This window comes from Canis lupus, chromosome 32 (assembly GCF_011100685.1).
Source record: "Canis lupus familiaris isolate Mischka breed German Shepherd chromosome 32, alternate assembly UU_Cfam_GSD_1.0, whole genome shotgun sequence".
Classification (NCBI taxonomy): Eukaryota; Metazoa; Chordata; class Mammalia; order Carnivora; family Canidae; genus Canis; species Canis lupus.
This window is the reverse complement of record NC_049253.1, coordinates 32572955-32596643: the sequence shown is the minus strand read 5'-3', so window position 1 is coordinate 32596643 and position 23689 is coordinate 32572955. Positions and strand designations below refer to the sequence as shown.

The window sequence follows — 23689 nt, the reverse complement described above, 5'->3', positions numbered from 1 at the left end:
CTCTACTGTGTGTATGTAGCATAGTTTATTCATTTGATTTCTTGTGTTTGCATTTAGGTAGTTCCAATATCTCGAAATTACAAGTAATATATAATTAAAACCTTGTGCATATGTATTTTTGTTTTGTTGGAGGTATGTCCTCAGGATAAATTCCTAGAAGTGGAATTATTGAGTTGAAGGATAAATGTCTATGTAGTTTTGATAGATGTTGCCAAATTTCCTTCTACAGGTGTTATAACCTCCCCCTTCCCAAGCAATGTCAGAGTGCCATTTTCTTTCTTCCTAACTTTTTATTTTTTTTGGAGAGAGATATAGAGTGTCAGCAGGGTGGGGGAGCTGGGCAGAGAGAGGGGGAGAGAGAGAATCTTAAGCAGGCTCCCCATCCAGCTCCATCCCATGACCCTGAGATCGTGACCTGAGCCGAAATCAAGAGTCAGACGCTTAACCTATAAAGGTACCGAGGAACCCCTGAGTGCTGTTTTCTTCAGCCTTGGCTCAGAGTGCATTGTTAAGCTTTTGAGTCTTTTCAGTCTGATGAGTGAGAAATTTCAGTGTAGTTTTAATTTGCATTTCTCTTATCTTGACTAAATTGACATACTTATACTTTTTAGAGTATAACTAGTGTAGCAATATTTTCAGCTTAAAATCCAAAGATGCTACTAAAGAATACTTTTTCTTATATTTGGCCATTCATGTCCTTTGATTAGACAAAGAACTTAAATCAGTAGAAGGCCGATCTATTCTCTTGTTGGGGAAAAGGAACTTACTGGTTCCTTAAAATAAATAAATAAATAAATAAATAAATAAATAAATAAATAAATAAAATAAAAGCTCTCTTTGCCTAGCTGTGCCTTTACATTTTTCCTTTTTTTCTCATGATACTTTAGGTTGGCCAGGTTCATGGTGGGTTGATGGGAATTATTCAGAGAGCTATGGTCAAGGCTTGTCCACATGTCTGGTTTGAACGCTCAGAAATGAAGGATCGACACTTGGTCACTAAGAGGTAAGCAGTGACATTACCCAGTGTCCTTTGGAGTAGCATAAAATCTACTAGTAGCATAAATCTTGGCCCTCCTGCCAAAGAGGGCAGAGCAGTACTCAGGATTAAACCTAAAATATATGGAGCTTTATTTGTGGTTAGCCTTTTCTGCTGAATCACTTGTCTTAGGTAATCTTTTTAAAAATTTAATTTTGTAGTCATAGTGGGATATATGATGAATTTAGAAGGCCCATGTGTTTGTATTGTTGTGGCCTAGGGATAGTCCAGTCACTGAGTTTTCAGAATTAAAAATTACTACCTTGAAAGTTAAATAAGGGGATCCCTGGGTGGCTCAGCGTTTTGGCCCCTGCCTTTGGCCCAGGACGCAATCCTGGAGTCCCGGTATCGAGTCCCACGTCGGGCTCCTGGCATGGAGCCTGCTTCTCCCTCTGCCTGTGTCTCTGACTCTCTGTCTCTCTCTATGTCTATCATGAATAAATAAATAAATAAATAAATAAATAAATAAATAAATAAATCTTTTTAAAAAAAGAAAGTTAAATAATTGGTAACTATTTGCTGAGTCAATAGATAGCTGATTGTTTGCTGGGTGTCCATTATCACTTAAATCCATCTAGAGACAGATAGAGCTAATGTTCTTCATGGAACAGAAGGAACCCTTGGGGCTTGGGTTAGAGATGTGCTACCAGAAGCCTTTGTTGGGAACAGCTTTTTGCCCGAGCCCTTTAACTGAAGGCCCTCTGTTGGTTATTGCTTTTAGAAACATGAAGGTGGGCCATGCTTTTAGTAGTAAAATGAAAAGTGCTTGTTGAAATCTGTTTAAAGTTAGTAAAACTGTGCCCCAGTTTGAGATTATTTAGCATTGGGACACTGGCTGCTGTGAGGTCTCTATCTGAGCCTTACCAGCTTCTGGTAAGCAGTTGGAAATACAGCGCGGGCTGCAGGGAAGGCGGAACCTAAGCCCAGAAGAACTTCTGTCATTCTCAGCTTTATGGTGTCTGTGTCACAGGACAGCTGAGCCCTACTCATTTAAGGAGTTTTTTTATACTTAACAGCCGTGAGGCAGACGGGTCCAGTAGTCAGTATTCCCATTTTTCAGATGACAAAATAATAGGGCCGTGGAGAAGGGCACAGACCTGAGGTGAGGGCATCAGAGCCTTGTCTCATGACTACATAGCATTCTTTCTATGAAAGAATTTTAGAAAATTTATTTATTTGAGAGAGAGAGAGAGAGAGAAAGAGAGCACAAGCGGCATCAGGGGCAAAGGGAGAAGCGACTCCCTGCTGAGGAGAGAGCCCAATGCAGGGCTCCATCCCAGGACCTGGCATCATGACTTGAGCCGGAGGCAGACGCCCAACCGACTGAGCCACCCAGCCGCCCCTAGCATTCTTTCTTCAGAGTAGGCTGAAATCGCTTGCTTTGAAATGAGAGAAATTGAACTAGTACAGATAACTGTATGCTTTTTAGAAAAGGCCCAACCTGAGCGTATTTCCTTTACTTATTTTCCCCTCCTTATTGCTGTACCATTATATTTGTGCTAGTAGAGTGTCAGGAAGACCAAGGAGGATTCCCACCTCTACCTTTATAAAGGTAGCATTTTGACCTTTTATTTTACTTTACAGACTAAAAGAACACATTGCTGATAAGAAAAAACTACCCATACTAATCTTTCCTGAAGGTAAGAAGGGTGACTGCCTACCAAGCCTTCGTGGATAACAAGTGTGTGAGGCATTGGATTGTTCTAGAATTGGCATTCGTAGTCCAGATCTCTGCTGTTCTGTAGGAAAGAGATGTTCTTCTTTGAGCCAGTAATCCCTTGCTTTTGACATTTGATGGAAGTCGTGATGCCTTTTTCTTCTTCTTTTTTTTTTTTTTTTTTTTTTGGAAGTCATGGTGACTTTTGATCTTAAATGTCATTTCTGGGTAATGAACTTGGACAAGTATTGTTCATAAATTTTTAAAGGTCGTTATTTTAAAATATTGAAATTGTCACCTGTTGTGCTCAAGTTATATTCTCTAGAGTATTTAGTAACAAAGTTAAAGTTTGTTATCAAACTTGCTTAGAGCTCTTGAATGACTTACTTAAGCAGGGATGGAACTGTTTCACAAAATGATATTCAACTATAATTTTGCTATGATTTGAATATTTTATATCAAAATAATTCCTTTTAAAAATTTTGTTTAAAAAAAGACTGCCTTCATAAATATTCACCACCTCTTTTCCACCCCGTTTCAGGGACTTGCATCAACAACACTTCAGTCATGATGTTTAAAAAGGGAAGCTTTGAAATTGGAGGGACCATACATCCAGTTGCAATTAAGGTAAAACAAATGATCTCCTGGCCCCCCAAAAGGGCAATGACTTGGTAACTTTGTTTTGATATAACTTCAACCTTAAAATCTCTTAAGAATACAACAAGCACTGTGTACGCTTCCCCTTGCTCCAGATTTATTGCAATATAATTGACATATATCAGGTAAATTTAACTTATACCATATGTTGACTTGATATACTTACATATTGCAAAATGATTACTACTGTAGTTTTAGCAAACACCTCCATCACATCACACAATTCCTATTTCATTTTTATGATGAGAACATTTCAGATCTATTCTTTTAGCAGCTTTCAAGTATATAATACAGTATTACTATCTATAGTCACCATGCTGTGCATTAGGTCCCCAGAACTTATTTATCTCAGAACTGAAAGTTTGTAGTCTTTGACCAGCATCTCCCCAATTCCTCCACTGTGCCCTCTCTCCTCCTCAGCCCCTGGAAACCATAATCCTAGTCTCTGTTTCTATCAGTTCAGCTTTTTTTAGATTCTGTGTATAAGTAGTACTATCTAGTACTTATCTTTCTCTGTCTGACTTACGCTACTTAGCAAAATGCTTTCAAGGTCCATCTATGTTGTCACAGGTGTTAGGATTCCTTCTTTCTCACGGCTAAATAATATTCCACTCTCAATATATACCACATCTCTTTTTGCCTGTTCATCTGTTGAGAGGCACTTAGGTTGTTTCCAAATCTTGGCTCTTGTGAATAATATGCTGCAATGAACTTGAGGGTACAGTTATCTATTTAAGATCTTGTTTTCATTTCCATTGGGTATATTCCTGAAAGCGGGATTACTGGATCATAGGGTAGTTCCATTTTTTATTTTTTTGAAGACTCTCTCATACTATTTTCTCTAGTAACTGTATTGATATATATCCGTACCAATAGTGCATCAGGGCATATGTTTTTTTCCTTTTTAAAATCTGTTCTACATACTGGGATTCTGCATTAGATGTGACTTAAAGAAAATGATTTGTAATTTGTTGCTAAACCAGAATGTTTAGAAACCACAACTTTAGTTAAACTTGCTCAGTTTGTAAACTGAATCTTGGAGATGTTATGTAATTTGCCTTATAGTCACACAGTTAGTTGGTGGAAAAATTGTGATGTCATTATATTAAAGTTATTTAGCCAACCAACATATTCAAGAGACCTATTGTGTAATAGGATCTTCCTCAAGGCATTTGTGTACTCTTTACTCAGATTCACCGACTGTTTACATTTTTGCCCTATTTGCTTGATCATTCTCTCTCTCTGGATATGTTTACAGATAGGAACCAGGGGACTGTCTGCCAGGCATTGTATTAAGTGCCAAGGACACAGTAATAGGCAAAATAGTTACTGTGACTACTTTCACTCACCTTCAAGGGAGACAGATATTTAAGACCCATGTGGATAACTCTCTAACTATAGCACTCTGGGACTCAGGTCAGAGAAGTTAGTGGGCCTGGTTTACTTTATTTATTTATTTATTTTTAACTCATCTCTATCAAGCAAAGTCGTTTCTCTTTCTCTTGGGGTCTGATAAAGATGTTTAGCTTGTCACCTTGGAAACACTGACATGGATAAAAGAAGCCACCACTTAGTTCATAACTGGGATGTATTTTCTTTTCTTTTTCTCAGTATAATCCTCAGTTTGGGGATGCATTTTGGAACAGTAGTAAATACAACATGGTGAGCTACCTGCTTCGAATGATGACCAGCTGGGCAATCGTCTGTGACGTGTGGTACATGCCCCCCATGAGCAGAGAGGTATTCATAGATAACAACTAGTCTTTGGTGCTTTATCCAGTCAGATCAAGGCAAGGAAACTTTTACCTGAAATCCTGGGTGCCTTCCTTCTTCACATTAGCTAGAGCTGGACTTGCTTTCTTAGCAAATGAGTCATTAAAAAATAGTATTTAACTTTTTAAAATCAGGCTATTTTATATTCAGGGACTCTTTTCCATAATAGTTTTTAATATTGCTGTTGGTTTAGTGAATCTACAGATATTACGGAATGTGATGTGTTGGATAAGACTAATAAAGATCATAAATATATACACAAGATACAAAATCAAACAATACAGCACTTCATTTTCTTGATAGAACAAATGATATTTGCTATGATTGAGAATAGAACTGAGCTAAAATATGAATCTTATTTTCTTTTTTTAAGAGAGAGACAGAAAGAGCAAGAAGGCATGCACATGTTGTGGGGAGCAGAGGGAGAGGGAGAGAGAATCGTAAGCAGGCTTCACACCCAGTGCAGAGCCCCACGTATGGCTCAATCTCAAAGCCCTGAGATCTTGACCTGAGCTGAAATCAAGATTTGGATGCTTAACCGACTGAGTCACCCAGGCGCCCCGAATCTTACATTCTAAAGCAAATCTAAATGACTCTGAGAGCTTTTTTTTTTTTTTTTTTTTTTTGACTCTGAGAGCTTTTAAGAGTTATTTGAAAGCTCTGTTCTCAGGAAGTACTTGTAATTTCCTTTTTCCCCAGGAAGGAGAAGATGCCGTCCAGTTTGCCAACAGGGTTAAGTCTGCTATTGCTGTGCAAGGAGGATTGACTGAGCTTCCCTGGTAAGGCAGTTTGCAGAAGTACTATCTTTTTTTTTTTTTTTTTTAGTGAAAAAAATCTATTTTAATAATGTCATTGATTGTGGTAGTCAACCAGAGGTGTAGCTGAAAACGACAGTGGTTTACATAGAATAACAACAGCTTAAATCTGGTCGAAGTTTAGCCCTCTTCCTTAAACGTGGGTGGTGAAGGCTGGTATAACAGGTCATTCCATATGCTTCCATCCTCAGTGTGCTTCCACTCGAGGGTTCAGGATGGTGGCTTCAGTGCTGCTCCACACCTATAGAAAATGGCCAGCAGGAAAGAATTAAAACAAGGACACACCTTTGTGTGTGAGCACAAGGTAGAAGTTGGGCATGCCACTTCCATGTCTACCCACCAGCTAGACCTCAAGTTATACGATAACAGCTGCACAGAAGGCTGGCGAATGCTGTCTTTGCTCTGGATAGCCATATATCTAGCTAAAACTCAGATACTAAAGAAGAAAATGAGAAAAGATTTGGTGGTGGGGAATGGAGCCTAGGAGCAAGGGGCAACTTATAGGCTTGTTCATATTTTATGCTAGCTGTAACTATATGTATATATACATAAGTTACAGCTAGCATATATATATATATATATATATATATAAGATTTTATTTATTTTTTTATGAGAGACACACAGCAGAGAGAGGCAGAGACAAAGGCACAGGGAGAAGCAGGCTCCCTGCAGGGGGTCTGATGCAAGACTCTATCCCAGAATCCTGGGATCACCATCTGAGCTGGAAGGCAGATGCTCAACCACTGGGCCACCCAGGTGCCCCTAGCTGTAAATATATTAAAGGAAACTTAAAAAAAAAAAAAAGGAAATAAGTGAGATATTTTAGTGATGGAAACTTTGGATTTAATTTTTTGTTTGTTTGAGGGTGGTGGAATGTAGGGGAGTGTCTTAGTCTGCTTGGGCTACCATAACAAACTACCATAGATTGGGTGGCTTATACAATGGAAATCCGCTCATGGTTCTGAAGCCTGGAAGTCTGAGATCAGGGTACCAGCAAGGTCGGTTTCTGGTCAGAGCTCTCTATCCCTTTTGGCTGGCAAATGGCCACCTTCTTGCCTTTGTGTGAGCATGGAGAGAGAGGGAGAGAAGAGAGCAGGCTCACAGGTGTCTCTTCTTTTAGGGGCACTAATTCTACCTTGAGGATTAGTGACCACCTTTATGACCTCATCGAAACCTAATTACTTCCTAAGGTCCCATCACCAGATACCATCATATTGGGGGTTAGGGCTTTAATATATGAATTTGAGGAGGAGATGCACAAACATTTAGCCTTTATCAGTGAGGGTAAACTGTACCTACATTATCATGGGAGATTAAGTTTTCACACACACAGACATTATGCTAGCAAGTTTACATAAAACAGTTCATACTTCAAATCCTTTAAGTTAATAAAGTCCCTCTGTTTATCTTTTTTTGGTGTTTGAAAATGCTTTGCATGACAATTATAACAGTGTTCTAGGAGGAGGATTTGGCTGAGTCAGGCTGTCAGCCCGTTAAACCAAGAACTTTTGAACCTGCAGTGGGACCTTGGACCTCTCAGCAATGAAGCCTCTGGAATAAGGACTGGTTGGCTTTTTATACTCCTTTATGCAAGGGTGGAGAATGGAGAATGCCTCTAGAATATTTTATCCATCCATATATCTTTTTTTAAAAAAAAGATTTTATTTATTTGAGAGAGAGAGAGAGACAGCAAGAACACAAGCAGGTTGAGGAGCAAAGGGAGAAGCAGATTCCCCACAGAGCAGGGAGCCCAATGCAGGACTCGATTCCAGGACCCCGGGAGCATGACCTGAGCCAAAGACAGACACTTAACTGACTGAGCCACCCAGGCGCCCCTATCCATTCATATATCTTGAGTACAACCAATTTCACCCAAGAAAGTTTTCTGGCATCTGTTATGCTAATTAGGAAGCCACTAATTTCTCTAGTGAAAACCCATTTCTAAAATTAATTATATGAGTTAGCAAAGTTTGGGAAGTTGATGGAAGGCAGACACAGCTGAAGCCTTAGAGTGTCACCTTTAGATGGTGGCCTTCTAATTAAATGCCTGGCTGACCATCCCTGGAGTATGAGTTCTTGACTTAGGGCCACTTGACTGGCCCTTAGGTCAGGAGTAAGGTCAGGATAGGTTAAAACTAACATTTGTATCACACTTCCTAACTTGAAATATGTGAAGCTAAATTATAGACATCATAGCATCGTGATATGACAGGTATACACGAGTCCCAGTTTATAAATGCCCTAGTGATCCAAGTTCATTCTGGATCTGGCTCCTGCTTTCTTGCTCATTGTTTTAATTTCTTTACCTTGCTTTCTCTCACCTGATATCTCAGCTGTGCTCCTGAGCCAAAGCCATATGAAAATCTTGGAGCTTTGGATCAGTAGCCTCAGACACCAAAGAAAGGAAGAAATCCTTGAAAGATAACAGAGAAGTCAGCCACAGGACAGATCCCAATCATGATTGGCTTAAACAGAATCTCAGAAATGATCCTTAGGGGGCAGCTGGGTGGCTCAGTCGGTTGAGCAGTTGAGTGCCTCCCATTAGCTCAGATCATGAACCCAGAGTACTGGCACTGGGCTCCCTGCTCTGCAGGAACTCTGCTTCCCCTTAGCTCTCCCCTCACCCCCTGCCTCTGCCTGCTTGTGCTCTTTTCTCTCTCTTAAATAAATAAATAAATAAATAAATAAATAAATAAAGTCCTTTAAAAAAAAGAAATGATCCTCAGAATTTTTCAATTCCCTTTTATAGGGCCATAAGCAATTTTTTAAATAAACGATTAGTTTTAATTACCCAGCCTCTTCTAAAAAAAAAAAAAAGGACTCACTGTCTTCTTTCCAGGTCTAGCTGTCATTCACACACTGGGTATGAATGAACTGGTTTTTTCCTAGATTAAATGGGAACTCAATTGTATCATAAACAGGCTTTTATATATGGCTGCTGGCCTCCTTAGGAACTCAGATCTCTGCCATTGCAAAGGGGAATTGGTTAAAACTTTAAAGTCTCTAGAGGGGACAAATCACAGTTGGGGTGCTCAGAGCAGTCCGAGAGTTTTCTGAGTGCTTAGGAGAGCTGCATCAAAATAATGTCAGGATGCTCAAGGGCAAATGTCGCTAACTTTTTTTGTCAGTTTTGCCCTGCACCTTAGGAAAGAATGGCCTTTCTTCTGCCTCTCCCTCCCCCACTTAGTTCTTATTAATCAGAATTCACACAAATGCTGTGAAGAGTTAGTGGCAGCTCATTTGGATAAAGGAGGCTTTGGGGGACACTGCTGGGGAGCTAACAACAATTTATAGCCTTGTTTCAAGGAAATTTCCTACAGCTGAGCCTCTGGAAGACGTGTGGACCACAGGCTATTTTAAGTTGAGGGCTTACTGATGGGCTCTGTCTTGGACTTGCCTCCAGAGGCCAGAACTTTGCAGTGGTTCAGACAGGCGTCTGTTTGTAGGTCAAGTTCTGTCTGCCTTCATGGCATTGAGTTCACGGGCTAACCTATGATCCATTCATCATCATCAGAGAGCACTTGGTAAACATGTGTGCTTCACTGGGTTAAAATTAAACAGGCACAGTATAAAGTAAGCAAGTTCACTGTTCATGCTCTCCCAGGAGTTAAAATAAAAAACGATAGATTAGGAAAGAAATTGTGGCTCCTTAGAATCTAGTCTCCTCCCAGAGCTTCCAATTTGTTATTTCTTCATGTTGTCCAAAGAAGGAAAGGCATGAAGAGTCTTTATAGCCCAGGCAGCTCTGTGTTTTCACCACCCTGGAGAGAGTTCAAAGATTCCCAGGCTCTGAATGAAGGAATGCTGCTGACATAGGCACTAACTACTGGTTAATTGCAATTTACGATTTTGTTGTTTGTTTTAATTCTGAGTCTGTTTTGGGATATGGAAGATTATAATTACTTGAAATATATAGTGCTTTGAATGAAAATACAACTTAGTGGACATAGGATTAAATTTGAATAATGATTACCCATACGTGTACAGTACCCTCAGCATTACTTGTGTGTATGTATTTTAAATGTTCTGGATTGTTTCCTAGTAAGACATAGGTTGATTAGATGAAAGAAAATAATACTTTGCTTTCCCTGGGGAAAAGGATAGGCAAACAATTCTAGTTTTAATATAAAGTCCATTGAATATTGAACATTGAATATAGTAATCCTAACTTCTAAAAAGAAACTGAGTGGAAGGAGATATTATGCTATATTTTATTTTATTAACTAATTAATTAATTTAACTTTTTTTTTTTTTTTTTTTTTTTTTTGAGAGAGAAAGACAGAGAGCATGAGCCGAGGGGTGGGGGTAGGGGCAGAGTGAGAGAGATAATCTCAAGCAGACTCCATGCCCAGTGCAGAGCTTGAAGCCGGGTTCGATCATGACCTGAGCCAAAATAGAGTCACTTGCTTAACCAACTGAGCCATCCAGATGCCCCTGATTTTTTTATTCCATATTTTAATCAGAGATCAGAGAGATTGTTCCTTCCCCAAAGTAATACACATTTGGTGAGTGGTAGAACAGAGACGGAAATCTTGGTCTTTCTGCTTTTATTTATTTATTTATTTATTTATTTATTTATTTATTTTTAATTTATTTTTTATTGGTGTTCAATTTACTAACATACAGGTCTTTCTGCTTTTAAATGCAATGTTCTTTGCCCAGTTGCTGACCAGCCACTTGAGTGTTGTGGCACCCCTGCAGGGTGTGTTAACAGCAAATGCTTTTAAATCCTTGTTGGGAAAATCTTTTATTTATTTGCCTTCTTATTCCCAGGGATGGAGGGCTGAAGAGAGCAAAGGTGAAGGATACCTTTAAAGAAGAGCAGCAGAAGAATTACAGCAAGATGATTGTAGGCAATGGATCTCTTTGAATTGGACTGAAAGCTACCCTGGTGATAAAATCTGGCTTCCTGGAACTAGCCCCTAGAAATGGAATGTGTTGGGGTTTTTTGGTGGGGGAGTAGACTATTGTTTTGTAAACTGTTTTGTTGTTGTCGTTGTTGTTGATCTTTTCTACAGGATGGATCTCTCTATGTCTTTATGCCAGAGGCAGAACCCATCACAGGCCTTTTTTTGGCTTTTGTTGTTATAGCCTTAGCTTCCTGAATTGTAAGGTAGTTTACTGAGTTTAAACAGATTCTGCCTTTTGTAAAATGATGATGTCATTGTTGATTGAATGAAATACTTATGAGGGGGTGGAAAGTTCTTCTACAACACATTTGGAACTCACTGTGTTTAGGACTTTGTTGATATGGTAATTCTCAAAAAAACCCCAAGCTCTTTTCATGATTAACTTTCTCACTGCTCCCTCTCCCCCTTCAATCACTTAAACAGCAGGATTAAACATCTGTTCAAGGTTACCACTGCACTTATGTTCTACTGCAAGGTCTGGGGGGGGGGGGGGGGGGGGGAAACATGAAGGATGGTATTTAGGAGAAAAGAAGGAATTTGTGGCCACTTGATCTGAAAGTTGAAAGCAAGTATAAATATATTTTTTTTACTAGTATGTTTGAAGAGAACTACTATTTGGTAAGCTTTACCAAAGAAAAGTGAGTGCAGGTTTCTGTGTGTGTGCACTTTTATGTAGGCGAATTTTGAATGAACACTCTAGCTGGCAATTGGTGATAAAGTTTTAAGTTTTCCTTGTTTGTACACTAAAGATTTATATCCAGTGCCTCTCCTATCTACTGATTTGATTTTGTACTGAAATGTATTTTCAAACAGGAGAGCCTTTAACAACAACAACAAAAAATCACAGTGTCTTCAGCGGGAGTATGAATGAGCCAGGTGTGTGTGCTGCCCCTCACCCTCCACCCCTTTGAGGTTTATTTCAGAATGTTCCCAGTTTTTAAACAGAAAAATAAGTGGTAAAATTACCCTTTGGAAACTGAGCCTTAAATTTTTTAAAGGGAGAAATAAGTGTTTCCCAACTCACACAGCATAAGCAATGTTTGATAGCAATATAATGCCATGTTAAGCTCTGAGAGTGTTATATCTCTTCTGGTAACCATGTACAAAATGTGAAACTGTCTTACCATGAATATAAATAAATTCTATATTTCTAAATATGTGTTACATTATTTCCCTCTCCTCTCCCCTGTTCTAGTTTGGGATAAGTTAAATTCGTTCTTTTTATAAACAAGGATTGTTTGTTTTTCATATCAATGGCATAGTTAGATTTTATTGGACTGGAATGTGTGGGAAATGAGAACATGAACGGCTAGTTTTGTTTTTTGTTTTTTGTTTTTTTTCTCTTTTTTTCAGCCTAATTATCTATCTGGACTCTGACCCTGGGACTCTACCCTGAGCAAGTCATAGACTTCACTTAATTTGTAGGTGAACTCAAGCAACTATCTTTTAATTGACTATGGTATGTCCAGCATAGCGCTATCAGTTATATTCTTATCGAACTGGATGGGTTTGGTTCCAAAGGAACATTTGCAAACAGGTTACCCTAATAGTCAGCTACTCTTCTGTTCTTATCCTCCCCCCATCCTTTTTCCCTTTGTTCTTACCATTTGAGTCTTTACTTTGATTTTTTTTTTTTTTAAGATTTTATTTTTAAGTAATTTCTACACTCAAGGCGGGTGAACCTACCACCCTGAGATCAAGAATCACATGCTCTACTGACAGGCAGCCTGGGGGCCCTGATTTTTCCCTTTGATCTTGACTGAAAATCACCTAATCCATATATGTATGTTGGGGTGACTCTTTGTCTTGTTTTTTTTTTTTCTCAGAGCAGTCCTTTTTCCCTTTTACTTTCCATGTCCAATATAATTTAAATTAATGAAGCCATTCTATTAATTAGCCCAGCTCTCAAAAAACCTGATAGAACAATTAACAGCTGTTTTGTTTGGACACCAATAAGATGTATCTTTCTAAGAGCACTGTTAAAACAATAATGCTACCACGTATTCATTAGAAAATCTAATTCTATCTCAATAAGAACTTTTGTAGGTCTTTGATTTATACAACTAGCTTTTAAGTTGTTTGGGGAATTGCCATGCTGCGGCAAACTTGTTTTTAGAAAGCAAATATTGCTCAGATTTAGCATATGTTCCCTAGAATTCCTGTTTTTGCATTTGCCTTCCCTAATATTGTTTTAATTCTTTTATTGTTATTTTTTAAAGATTTGATTTATTTATTCATGAGTGACACAGAAAAAGAGAGGCAGACATAGGCAGAGTGAGAAGCAGGCTATCTGCAGAGAGCCCAATGTGGGACTCGATCCCAGGACCCCGGGGTCATGACCTGAGTCAAAAGCATACCCTTAACCACTGTGTTGTGCCCAAGATCACGAATCCGAGAAACCACCGAGGAGCCACACCGATGCAAACACACGAGGGTGTATTTACAAGCCCGAGCTTGGGTCCAAGTATACCCGACACAGCGGAGCAGGGACTTGGACCCCGAGACTAAGAAGCACAGCAGTGTTATAGGGGCCAGTGGCCAATGAGATTGTAACATACGCAGAAAGTTGCACAATCGTGTCGGTCCACACGCAGGTGGCCAATTGAATTACGATTCACCTTATAGTGACCATTTGAACTAGCCCATTATTCTGGTTAGAATTGGCGTGCAGGTTGGGCGGGCAAAAGAGGCGTTTTCATTCCTTGGTGGTTAAAGGTCAGAGGTCCCGCATTCCTATGTGTGCTGGTTTCTGATAAGGGTGTGCTTCATAGCTCAACTAGGGTGAGGGAGAGCCTTAAACAATAGGCAGGTCCTGTGGGGGGTTTTACATGAGATGGCGGGTGTAGCACAAAATGGAGCTACAAGCTCTGCTTGTCCAGGGGTAGAGGATTTTTGTTAGATTTCCTGGGTCCCACACACTGAACCACCCGGTGTCCCCCTAATATTGTTTTACAATGACTTTAGAAATACTCTGTCCAGAGTTTAGTCTTCTAAACTTCTGAGTCTTCTGTAATTATAATGGGATACCAAGGATTGGCAGAATTTTGGTAGAAAATCCCTTTAGATAAGACCTTTCATCTAGCCCTTGCACAGATTCATTCATTGAGCCTCAAGGTTGCCTTTCTAAATTCCAACTCTTCCTGGCCATATTTACAGACACAGGGTTCTAGGAATGCCAAGATTTTCTGAAATGTCCTGGCACATCTTAGGATTGGATGAGCAACTGTGGTAAGAAGCAGTAAATATACTCAAAGCATGGGAAGTAGTCCTGGATGATAGTCCGGTGCAAAAAACAGCCTTGAGGGAAATTTTCCTGGATTAGCAGACTTTCTAAGGCATATTTATCTTTGCGTTGGTGGTTTGCCATCATCCCTTCCATGCTTATGTTGCACTTTTGGCATTCTGTTGCTAACTTAAGAGCTCTTCATTTGTCATGACTACAGATAATGTTCTGTGGGCACGAGGACTGCCTTTTGGCCAGAGTTGCTCTCAGCTGTTGTCTCTGAGATGTGGCTTTCTGCCAGGCCCGAGGAGGATGTGATGGGAGGTGGGCTGAAGCTGGCATTTTGGGTTGGTACGAAAAACTAGGGCCTGCTAAAAATCTTGACAAAAGTTGTGGGCTTGCTTTATTTAATACTAGTTTCTAATGGATTAATGCTAGTAGTATTTGATGTTATTTTTTGGAATACTGGTTAAGATTGATGAGATAGAGAGTCACAAAGATGTTTTCTAATTGTGGCTCTAGCACTCACAGGCTTTATAGCCTTTGACAATTCTCTGATTCTCAGTTATCTTCTTCTTCTTCTTTTTTTTTTTTTTAATTTATTTATTCATGAGAGACACAGAGAAAGAGAGAGAGGCAGAGACACAGGCAGAGGGAGAAGCAGGCTCCATGCAGGGAGCCCGATGTGGGATTCAATCCTGGGACTCCAGGATCACGCCCTGGGCCTAAGGCAGATGCTCAACCGCTGAGCCAAAAGGCATCCCGACTTTTAAATTTTTTAAAAAAAGATTTTATTTATTTATTTGAGACAGAAAAAGTAAAATGGGTGAGAGACAGAACATGAGCTGGGGGGAGAGGCAGAGGGAGAAGCAGATTACCTGCTGAGCAGGGATCCTGATGCAGGACTCCATCCCAGGACCCTAAGATCATGACCTGAGTGGAAGGCAGAAACTTAACTGTTGTGCCCAAAATTATGTATCCGAGAAACCACCAAGGAGCCGACACCGATGCAAACACAGGAGGGTTTATTTACAAGCTTGAGCTTGGGTCCAAGTATACCCGACATAGCGGATCAGGGACTTGGACCCCGAGGTGGGTTCCAGCTTAGTTTTATGGGCTGGTCTAGGGGACCTCCAGAAGGGGTGGAGGAATTTCTCAAGTTCTGTTCTCTTTCTGATATGGGACTTTCTGCAGCTTGCTTGAGCTCTGTTCTCATTCTAATATGGGGCTTTCTAGGGCGTTAAGCTGTAAACTGTTTTTTTTCCTGTAACTGAAGCAAGGTAAATTTCCGCTCTTATTCGCAGGGGTCCTGGGATGGCTGTACTTGTGCTAATGCTGAACTTAAAGTGGAATGGCCTTAATTTTCTCGGCCTCCGCATAACCAACTGAACCACCCAAGTGCTTGTTTTTTTTATTTTAATTTTTAAATTTCTCATTTCTATGAGTTATATTTGGCTTTTTCAAATGTACTTACTCTTGAATAACTTTTAAAGCATCTGATGCTTATTGATTTTATATTTTTTCCAATAATTCCAAAATCTTACATCTTTTGAGGGTATAAGGTCCCCCCACCCCCGTTGCTTCTCATTAATGGAGCTTTATTTCTTTGTGTGTTTAGAGATATTTCACGATGATCTGTCATTTTCTATGGATTTTTTTTATCTTCCATTAGGCCTTTAGAACAGGAATCAGCCAATTGTAGCCTATAGGCTAAATCCTGCCCTCTGCCTGTTTTTGTAAATAAGATTTTATTGTAAGCCAGCCACACCTATTTATTTATACATTGTCTGTGTTTGTTTCTGCATTATAACAGCAGGGTCAAGTAGTCGCAATAGTGATTGAAAGGCCCACAAAGCTTAAAATATTTGCTCTCTGGTCCTTCACCCAAAATAGTTTGCCTACCCCTGCTCTAGGGTATTATCAATCTGGGACCACTTTATTTTTATTTTTATTTTTTTTAATTTTTTATTTATTTATGATAGGCACACAGTGAGAGAGAGAGAGGCAGAGACACAGGCAGAGGGAGAAGCAGGCTCCATGCACCGGGAGCCTGACGTGGGATTCGATCCCGGGTCTCCAGGATCGCGCCCTGGGCCAAAGGCAGGCGCCAAACCGCTGCGCCACCCAGGGATCCCTGGGACCACTTTAAACTAAATTATTGGCTTGAGGTTTATTGAACCATGTAAACAGTCAGAATTTAGCCTGTAAACCCAAATGAGAACCATTTTGTGGTTTTTGAATTCTCTGTATAATGTTTTTGAAACATCTATATTGTTGTGTTTATAAGCAGTTCATTCCTGTTAATTGCCAAGTCGTTTAAAATCCTTTAGGGAAAATTATTTTTCCCTTTCACTTAGCACTAAGGATTGACAAAGACAGTCTCCCTGGCTGGCATCTGGAAGTGGGGGATGGGTGATTTCTACTTTCTTCTTCCTTAAAGGATGTACCCCTTTGAGATCAAGCTTCAAGGGAAGGGTCTCTGGTTGGAGGTTAGTGGTCTCACCTTGAGCAGGCCTTCAATTTTGTCTCTTGTTCCTTAGGCCCCTGATGCTATGGAAACCACTGCTCCAGTTTGTTTGTTTTAGCCAATGCCCACAATGTGGAAGCCAGCAGGGGCCTCTGTGCTCTGCTGCTGTCTCTGGTTAACTCATCTGCTCTCTGTCTTTGTTTGGCCTGAGTAGTCATAACCTTCTTGCTAGTTTCAGAAAGCATTCAAAATAATTTTCTTTTATCAGATAAAAAGAGGGTGGGTTATATGCTCATAGACATAAAAACTTAAGAAAGCAACAACTCTAAAAAAAAGTTTCTCTGAGCCATTATTTTATTTTTTAAAGATTTTATTTATTTGAGAGAGAGTGAGAGAGAGCACGAATAGGGGGAGGGGCAGAGGGAGAAGCAGACTCGCTGCTGAGCAGAGAGCCCTTTGTGGGGCTTGATCCCAGGACCCTGGGATCATAACCTGAGCCAAAGGCACAGGTTATGACTGAGCCACCCAGGCACCCCTGAGCCATTATTTTAATATAAAGAGCTAAACTTTTTCTTCAGAATTATAACTTTTAATTTGTAAATTAAATACTATGATGAAGGTACACAGGAAGATACTGACCAACACTGGAAAAGCTGTTCAATTTTTGGTGTCTGGAGAGAGTAAGTAACCTAATGGCATGCAAGCAGCTGAAGGCTCAGGGGCATTCTCTGCTTTGTGATAAGTGGCAAATTCTCTTGATGCCCAGGTTATACCCTGGGTGGAGGTCCTGTCAAGGCCTTTTATGGCACATCATGGGGGTCAAACATCCCTGTGATGGGTGCTCCTTTGCTGTTAATAGGAAGCATAGAGCAATTTTGGCTACTTGTTGGCCTCTTGGCTCTATATCTGGAAAAGATGCCCAGGATAGCTTTGAAAATAGAGCATGTATCCTATCTTGGTGAACTAACATATTTTAGATCCCTTTGAGACCCCCACACTATGATTAAAGAGTGAGAGGTGTCAGGAAGAGTGGGACCAAAGAGTCAGTCTCCTCTCAAGGTTGAATATGATATGTATTTCTTTTGAAAATAAATGAATTTAATTTTTTTTGGAAAAGCTTTGAAAATCCTGTCCTTGACTTGGTTAAGATACATCCTTGCCAGTTACAAAAATCAACTGGGAATCAGGTTAGAGTTGGGAAAGCTCTCAATTACCGTTTCTCTGGCTTTATAAAGTAAAATGCAGATATTTGGTGCCTGCAGGGTCCATCACTATTCTGGGCCAGGGGACACAGCAATGACAGAGAAAGACAAATCGCTGGGTTCATAGAAATCTACTGAAGCAGATGGAAAATTTTAAAAAATCAAGAAACAAACGATGGACGAAACCATCACAATGAATTCATAGTGGCCTTTACTTTTTTTCAGATGAGCCTGGGATAGTAAATGCCTAAACATTCCTTAGAGTTTACAGAAAGTACACTACAGTTACACAGTGTCGATGGAATCATGCTCTGTGATTGGAAGAAGGTAGTGAACCTAAGCTCTGTGGAACACATACCTACAATGCTTATGGCTGAATCGACTGAGCATTTGACCTTGGTTAAGGCTTGTTTATCACAGCCACCTTTTGATGCAGCAGGCCTGACGTCTAGCTGTTGCTAAATCAGGCACAAGTGAAAGAGTACCAAGTTACCTAACTGGAAGGAATTTTCATTGCTAGTTGTTTATGAGGCGGGTTCTCAAACTTCCTGAAGAGCCAGAATTTTGTTCAGGATGAGGCAGGGGAATGGCTTCGAAACCCTGTTTTATCCAGTAGGTTCTACAGTAATTTAGTTCACCAAAGGAGTGACAAATGAGATACCATAGCTTCAGCTGATACATTCCTTGGTTTAATACCTCTTTTTGGAAAATGCTTCTAATAGTGATTTTGCATAGATATTTGACACATATTTGATGAAATGCAAATAATGGCGGATTCTGTTAGTCCTGAGGCTCTACACTGTCCAAGACAGGAATCTGCATTACAGGAGCTTAGAACCCCGAGGTAGAGACAGGACCACTAAGCAAAAGAGGAAGCACAAGGCCTATGGGGTTTGTTTTGTTTTGTCTTTTTGTCTGTCCCAGGAGGAATGTGCTGTGGGAGTCTGGAGAAGTGATTGATGCTGGGGATGGAGATGTGTGGGAGGGAAGACATTGAGCAAGCTGTGGAGGATGAATAAGTGCTTTCTGGGGAAATTAGGGAAAACGCAGGTGAATGGATTCCTTGTTCTGTACCTAGACCATACCTCCCCCGTCCTGGCCCAAACAAAACAAAAACCTGAATAGGAGAGGGATGCTTATAATCACAGAACTGTTTGCCTCTGAAATGTCCCCCTTTTGTATTTGCAGAGCCATTTATTTGCTCTTTTTCTACCTCTACTACGCGAACCTAAGCCAACATTGTCCCTCACCTGGGCCACAGTAAGAATCTTGCAACTGATCTCCCTGCCTCTGTTCTTGGCTCCAAAATTGTCTCTTTGGTCAAAAGCCACTAGTGTGAGCATTTTCAGTTGTAACTGAATCATGTCACTCCCACATTCAAAACTCTCTGATGGTTTCCCATCACACTGAGAATAAAATCTAGAATCCTCTTCTGACCTCCAAGGCCTTGCTATGGAAGATCTGGTCACTGGTCACCCCCTCAGCCCGATTTCTGACATTCTTTCCTTTGTTCAACTTCTTCCCACACTCTGGCCTTTTTGTTCTTTTTTGAAGCCAACAAGAATATTCATGCCTCAGGGTCTGGACACTTCTTATTTAAACTTAGGATGTTCTTCTCCCAGAAGTCTGCAAATCTCCTTTCTATTTCATTTATCTGCTCAAATATCCCCTCCCGGCATGGCCATCCTACTGGGTGTGTAGCAGCCCTTACCACTCCCCATCCTCTGACCCTGCTTTTCTTTCTTTCTTTTTTTTCTTTCCGTTAGCACTTATTTCCAAACATTATGTATTCATTTTATGCATTCTCCACTACACAGTAAGTCTAATATTTGCTAAAAGAGTGGGTAAATCAGTGATCATTTCTCAATCTCTCCCTGACTTTCATGACCTTGGCGACTTTGAAAACTACAGGTTGGTTATTTTTAGTATATCCTCTAATGTGGGTGGGTTTTTCATGACTAGATCCATGTTATGCATCTTTGGCAGGAGTAACAAGAAGTGATATGCTGTAGCCTTTTCGTGGCATCCTATCAGGTCGTTCACTCACTGCTCTGCATCACCCTGCATGGACTCTGACACCTGCTCTGGTCCACCCTGGCTTTCCGACTACCGTGCTGAGGCCCACCTGACTCTGCCCTGCTTCTAGCTTTAGGCCTGAATTGTTCAGGAGAAAAAGAGAAAGGAGAAGGGTGTTTACTTGTTTGTTTTGATTCATGGTTGCAGAGTGTATCTTTTTCCAACCCTTGTTTTCAGTCTTACATGTTTCTTTACACATAGACAAGTATTTAAGACAGTTTTAAGACATTGACTCTTCTAGTAACGAGGTCACTTTCCTGGATGGATTTTAATTTGGCTTTAATAAACAAAGAATATGAAAATGCTTTAGGCTTGTGCTTTCAAGTTTCATTTTGAAAGCTGAGGTGTGATATTACTGTTGTAGGATTTCTCTGCCTCCAAAGGCCATGGTTCTTGTCATAACACTTTGAAGAATGAAGGGGTAGGCCAAAGAGTGGTGGGCAAAGTTTATTGAGTGATAGTATAAAGCTGCCAGAGAGGGAGGGGCCCCAAGAAGGTTGCCCTCAGAGTTCCTAAGTTTAGTGCTTTTTGTGAGCTCTTTTGTGGAACGGTCTTCTCCAACTAGGGTGGGCTGAGTCACGTTAGTCAGGACTTCAGTAGCTGTCTACCTATTAGGTTAATGTCAACATGCTGATGGTCTTTTTCCTGACATCTGGGGGCTTATGTCTTAACTGCCCCTTGCCTGTGATAGTGACAAAAGCTTTGTGGTTATTTGCCTTGTTTTGGGACTTTTTACAGAAGTCATTTCTGCAAAGGCTGAGAAGCAAAATGCTAGTGCAGTCTTATCTAAGCTGCAAAGCAGTATATTAGTGTGGTTTTATTTTATCTGTCTTGACTCCGTATTTTCTTGTTGGGGACCCTGGTCATGATTACCTGATTGTCCAACTAACTCCTAACATTACTATGAACCCAATTGAAGTCTGGCATTACTTGGATGCAGTGGGTAAATGTTATCCTTCTCTTTCCCATAGTCTTCCCTGCCACTTTCCCTGCCACGGAAGTTGGCATGTGCCCCCCAGGCTGGTGAGTTAGAGGATTTCTTCTGGTCTGAGGGTGGACGTATGACACAAGAGTGTCAAGCAGACACTTTTTGAAAGAGAGACAGGTTCTTTTCTTCTGAGATTGTAGGTGGAAAGAACTACCCAGATCTAGAGATCCTGAGGGTCATCTTTGTTGTCACATGGAAAGTATCTCCCGAGAATGAAGTCGACACAGAGGAAGGCAGACAGAAAAAGAGAGATCCATTCAGATGATATAGTTTGATACCTTTCATCTAACAATGCCTGAAGTTAGAAAACTGATTTTCCAGATACAAAAGTTGATAAGATCTCCTCCTCCGTTTAAGCTAGAGTAGGTTCGCATTTAGTCACTTAAGTTTATAGCTTTAGTGTGTTGCAAATGAAACAACTCTAAAACAAATGGTTTTATAAATAGACACATGTAATACATATCTGTATACATACACATGTGTATACACACGCGCGCATCACACACACACGCACTTTTCCTTTTTTAGCTAAGGAATCCCCCTTTGAATTCTAAAATATAGTCCATAAAACATAATATTGAATCAGGGATGGGTTTCCAAAGACCAGAGCCTCATTCACTTGGTTGCCCTTTGCCTTCATCAATGCTTTCCACCCCATGAAACCCTAAGGCTCTCCTGGACAAAAATTAAAGCACAGCTATAATGCGACGAACATGCAATTTTAAGGAATTTTCTTCCCTCAATTGTGGACCTAATTTTAATGATTTAAAAACAAAATATGTACAAGAGACCTTGTTGAACATTTACAGCATCTAAATGTCTCCCTCAGAGTAGTTTTTCAGACAGCATCAATTACTAAACTAAATTAAATATTAACGTAATTAAACTTGAGTCTAACTGAGACGGGTCATTGTGCGTAGGGGTTTCTGGAAGCTTCCTGCTCAGTGCAGAATTCCCATCTGAGGCAGAGAAGCCGGTGTGGGCTGTTTCTGCAGACAATGGAGCTTGCAGAGTTACAGATTCTTCCAGCAGCTGTAGAGCACAGAATCTCTGCTCAGTGCTAGGGCAAATAGCCAGGCAGTCTGAAGCAAGGCCCAGTTACTGCAAACTCCTAGGAACTGGAGGAATAGTTTCCAGAAGTCTCCGTCCACCATTTTAGTGTGAGATGGGGGAAAAAAGCATTTGAAGTCCTGAGTATTTCTCATTGTTAATCTATACCTGATTCTACTCTCTGTAGTCAGAGAGAAGTCCCTACATTCAAAACTAGACACTTCTTTGTGTCAAGAGTTGTAGGGAGGTAAATTTCATCAGCCAACACACCACTCCAACAGCTGAACATAAAAGGGATAATTTAACAGACTCTCCAAGGGATTTATCAATATTGGGAATTCGAGGTCCTACAATGCTTTCTTCTACTTTTAGGGGGAGCATGAGAAGGCAGGTCACCGGTGTGTTTTTCTGAAGACACACACCTACTGTAGGAGAGAAAACTGCTTTACAGAAAAACAACTCTCACAATCTCCGAATGTATAAACCATGGCAGCATTTGAGAAAAAAAAACAAAAACAAAAATCAATATAAGAAGTAACCCATCTTCTCATCATGGCTGGGAACCTTAGCATTTTGGTTGTTTCTTTGACCTGTTTTCTATCTTCTCTTTTCTTCTATTTATAGTGTGACTCCTTTAGCGCTTGTCTGGCTTTGGTTGCCTATGCCCGGTTCATTTTTGGTTTGCTATTTTTAATATGCTGTTGAGGTAGTTTTGGATCAAAATCATGTATCTTGGCAGCACAAATCATTCAGCTAACAAAGGCATAGTAATCACTGAAGTGATGACCAAATCAGGTTTTTTTTTTTTTTTTTATGTGTCCAATTTTTTTTAAAGCATTTCCAAGTGGATATATGAATTTGTATGAGATTTGCTTCGGAGAAAAAAGCATATATTTCCTAGTACTGACCTCATTTCCTTCTAAAGTGGTCTCATCAAATAATTGCTTACATCATTAGAAGAAAATTCATAGACATAAGCCAAAGTCTGAGGCCAGAAGTTTAACTTCATCTTCTATTAAGAAAGTAAATAATGTCATATTAGCAGTCTTTTTTTCTTTTTTTTCATAATGGGAAATTGCTACATGGCCATAGGTTTTAAATTTCTTCCTTTTCTCTACTTTTCCTAATAAATTCCAATTCAGGGGATTTTGTTCTGCTATTGTCATGTCATATTTATGGATGAAATTAAGAAAGTGGTTCTTCTGGCAACAGTTCAAAATCCTTTGAAAATGAATCATTTGTACAGTAGCTCAACTTTCTGAGCAAAAACTTTAGGGACGTTCATTCATTCATTCATTCATTCATTCTTCCATTCATTCCATGGTCACTGAAGTAGAATCTTTCCTGACATCCCTCTGACTGGGCAAGAATGTTATCTTTCCATGTTGGGTGCCTCACCTGGCTGGTTGTCTGTTTCTGTGACCCTGGGGCAAGAGCTAAGGTTGTCTGCAGATCTTTTGGGTCTCTGGCTCCGTGTCTCCAGGCTCTTGAGGTGGGAGGGGCCATGACAGGTGGGAAGAGTCCTGACAGTGAGTCGGGCTTTTGAGCCCTGACTCCTGAGATTGCTACAGGTATCCCTCATAGAGGGACTGCATGTGGTCCCTGCTGTGTGGGCAGATCTGTAGCTGCCCAGTGGTTGGTGTTTTAAGAATTCTGATTTCAAATAAGGGTGAGGGGGATTGTGGTTCTCTGGATATTCCCCAGTGTTGGGATTTTTACACATAATTAAATTGTTCCTTTAAAATATCTCTCTTAATTCTTCTTTGTCATCATCATTCAAGCAGCATTCAGACCTTTCCAATCTCTTGCTAGATTACAGAAGTTTTAGAACTAA

The 23689-nt window shown here is 40.2% G+C and overlaps 1 protein-coding gene across 1 annotated transcript in view; it reads left to right on the top strand.

Annotated features, from left to right (window-relative positions):
* The window catches only part of GPAT3 (glycerol-3-phosphate acyltransferase 3), a 60400-nt gene extending 48396 nt beyond the window's left edge, over positions 1-12004 (top strand). Inside the window, exons 7-12 of the mRNA XM_038582240.1 lie at positions 888-1003; positions 2621-2676; positions 3235-3320; positions 4962-5090; positions 5823-5902; positions 10713-12004. Coding sequence (XP_038438168.1) covers positions 888-1003; positions 2621-2676; positions 3235-3320; positions 4962-5090; positions 5823-5902; positions 10713-10809 — 564 coding nt within the window. The 3' untranslated portion in view covers positions 10810-12004. The remainder of the gene's footprint in view (positions 1-887; positions 1004-2620; positions 2677-3234; positions 3321-4961; positions 5091-5822; positions 5903-10712) is intronic.
* Positions 12005-23689: the final 11685 nt, after the last annotated feature.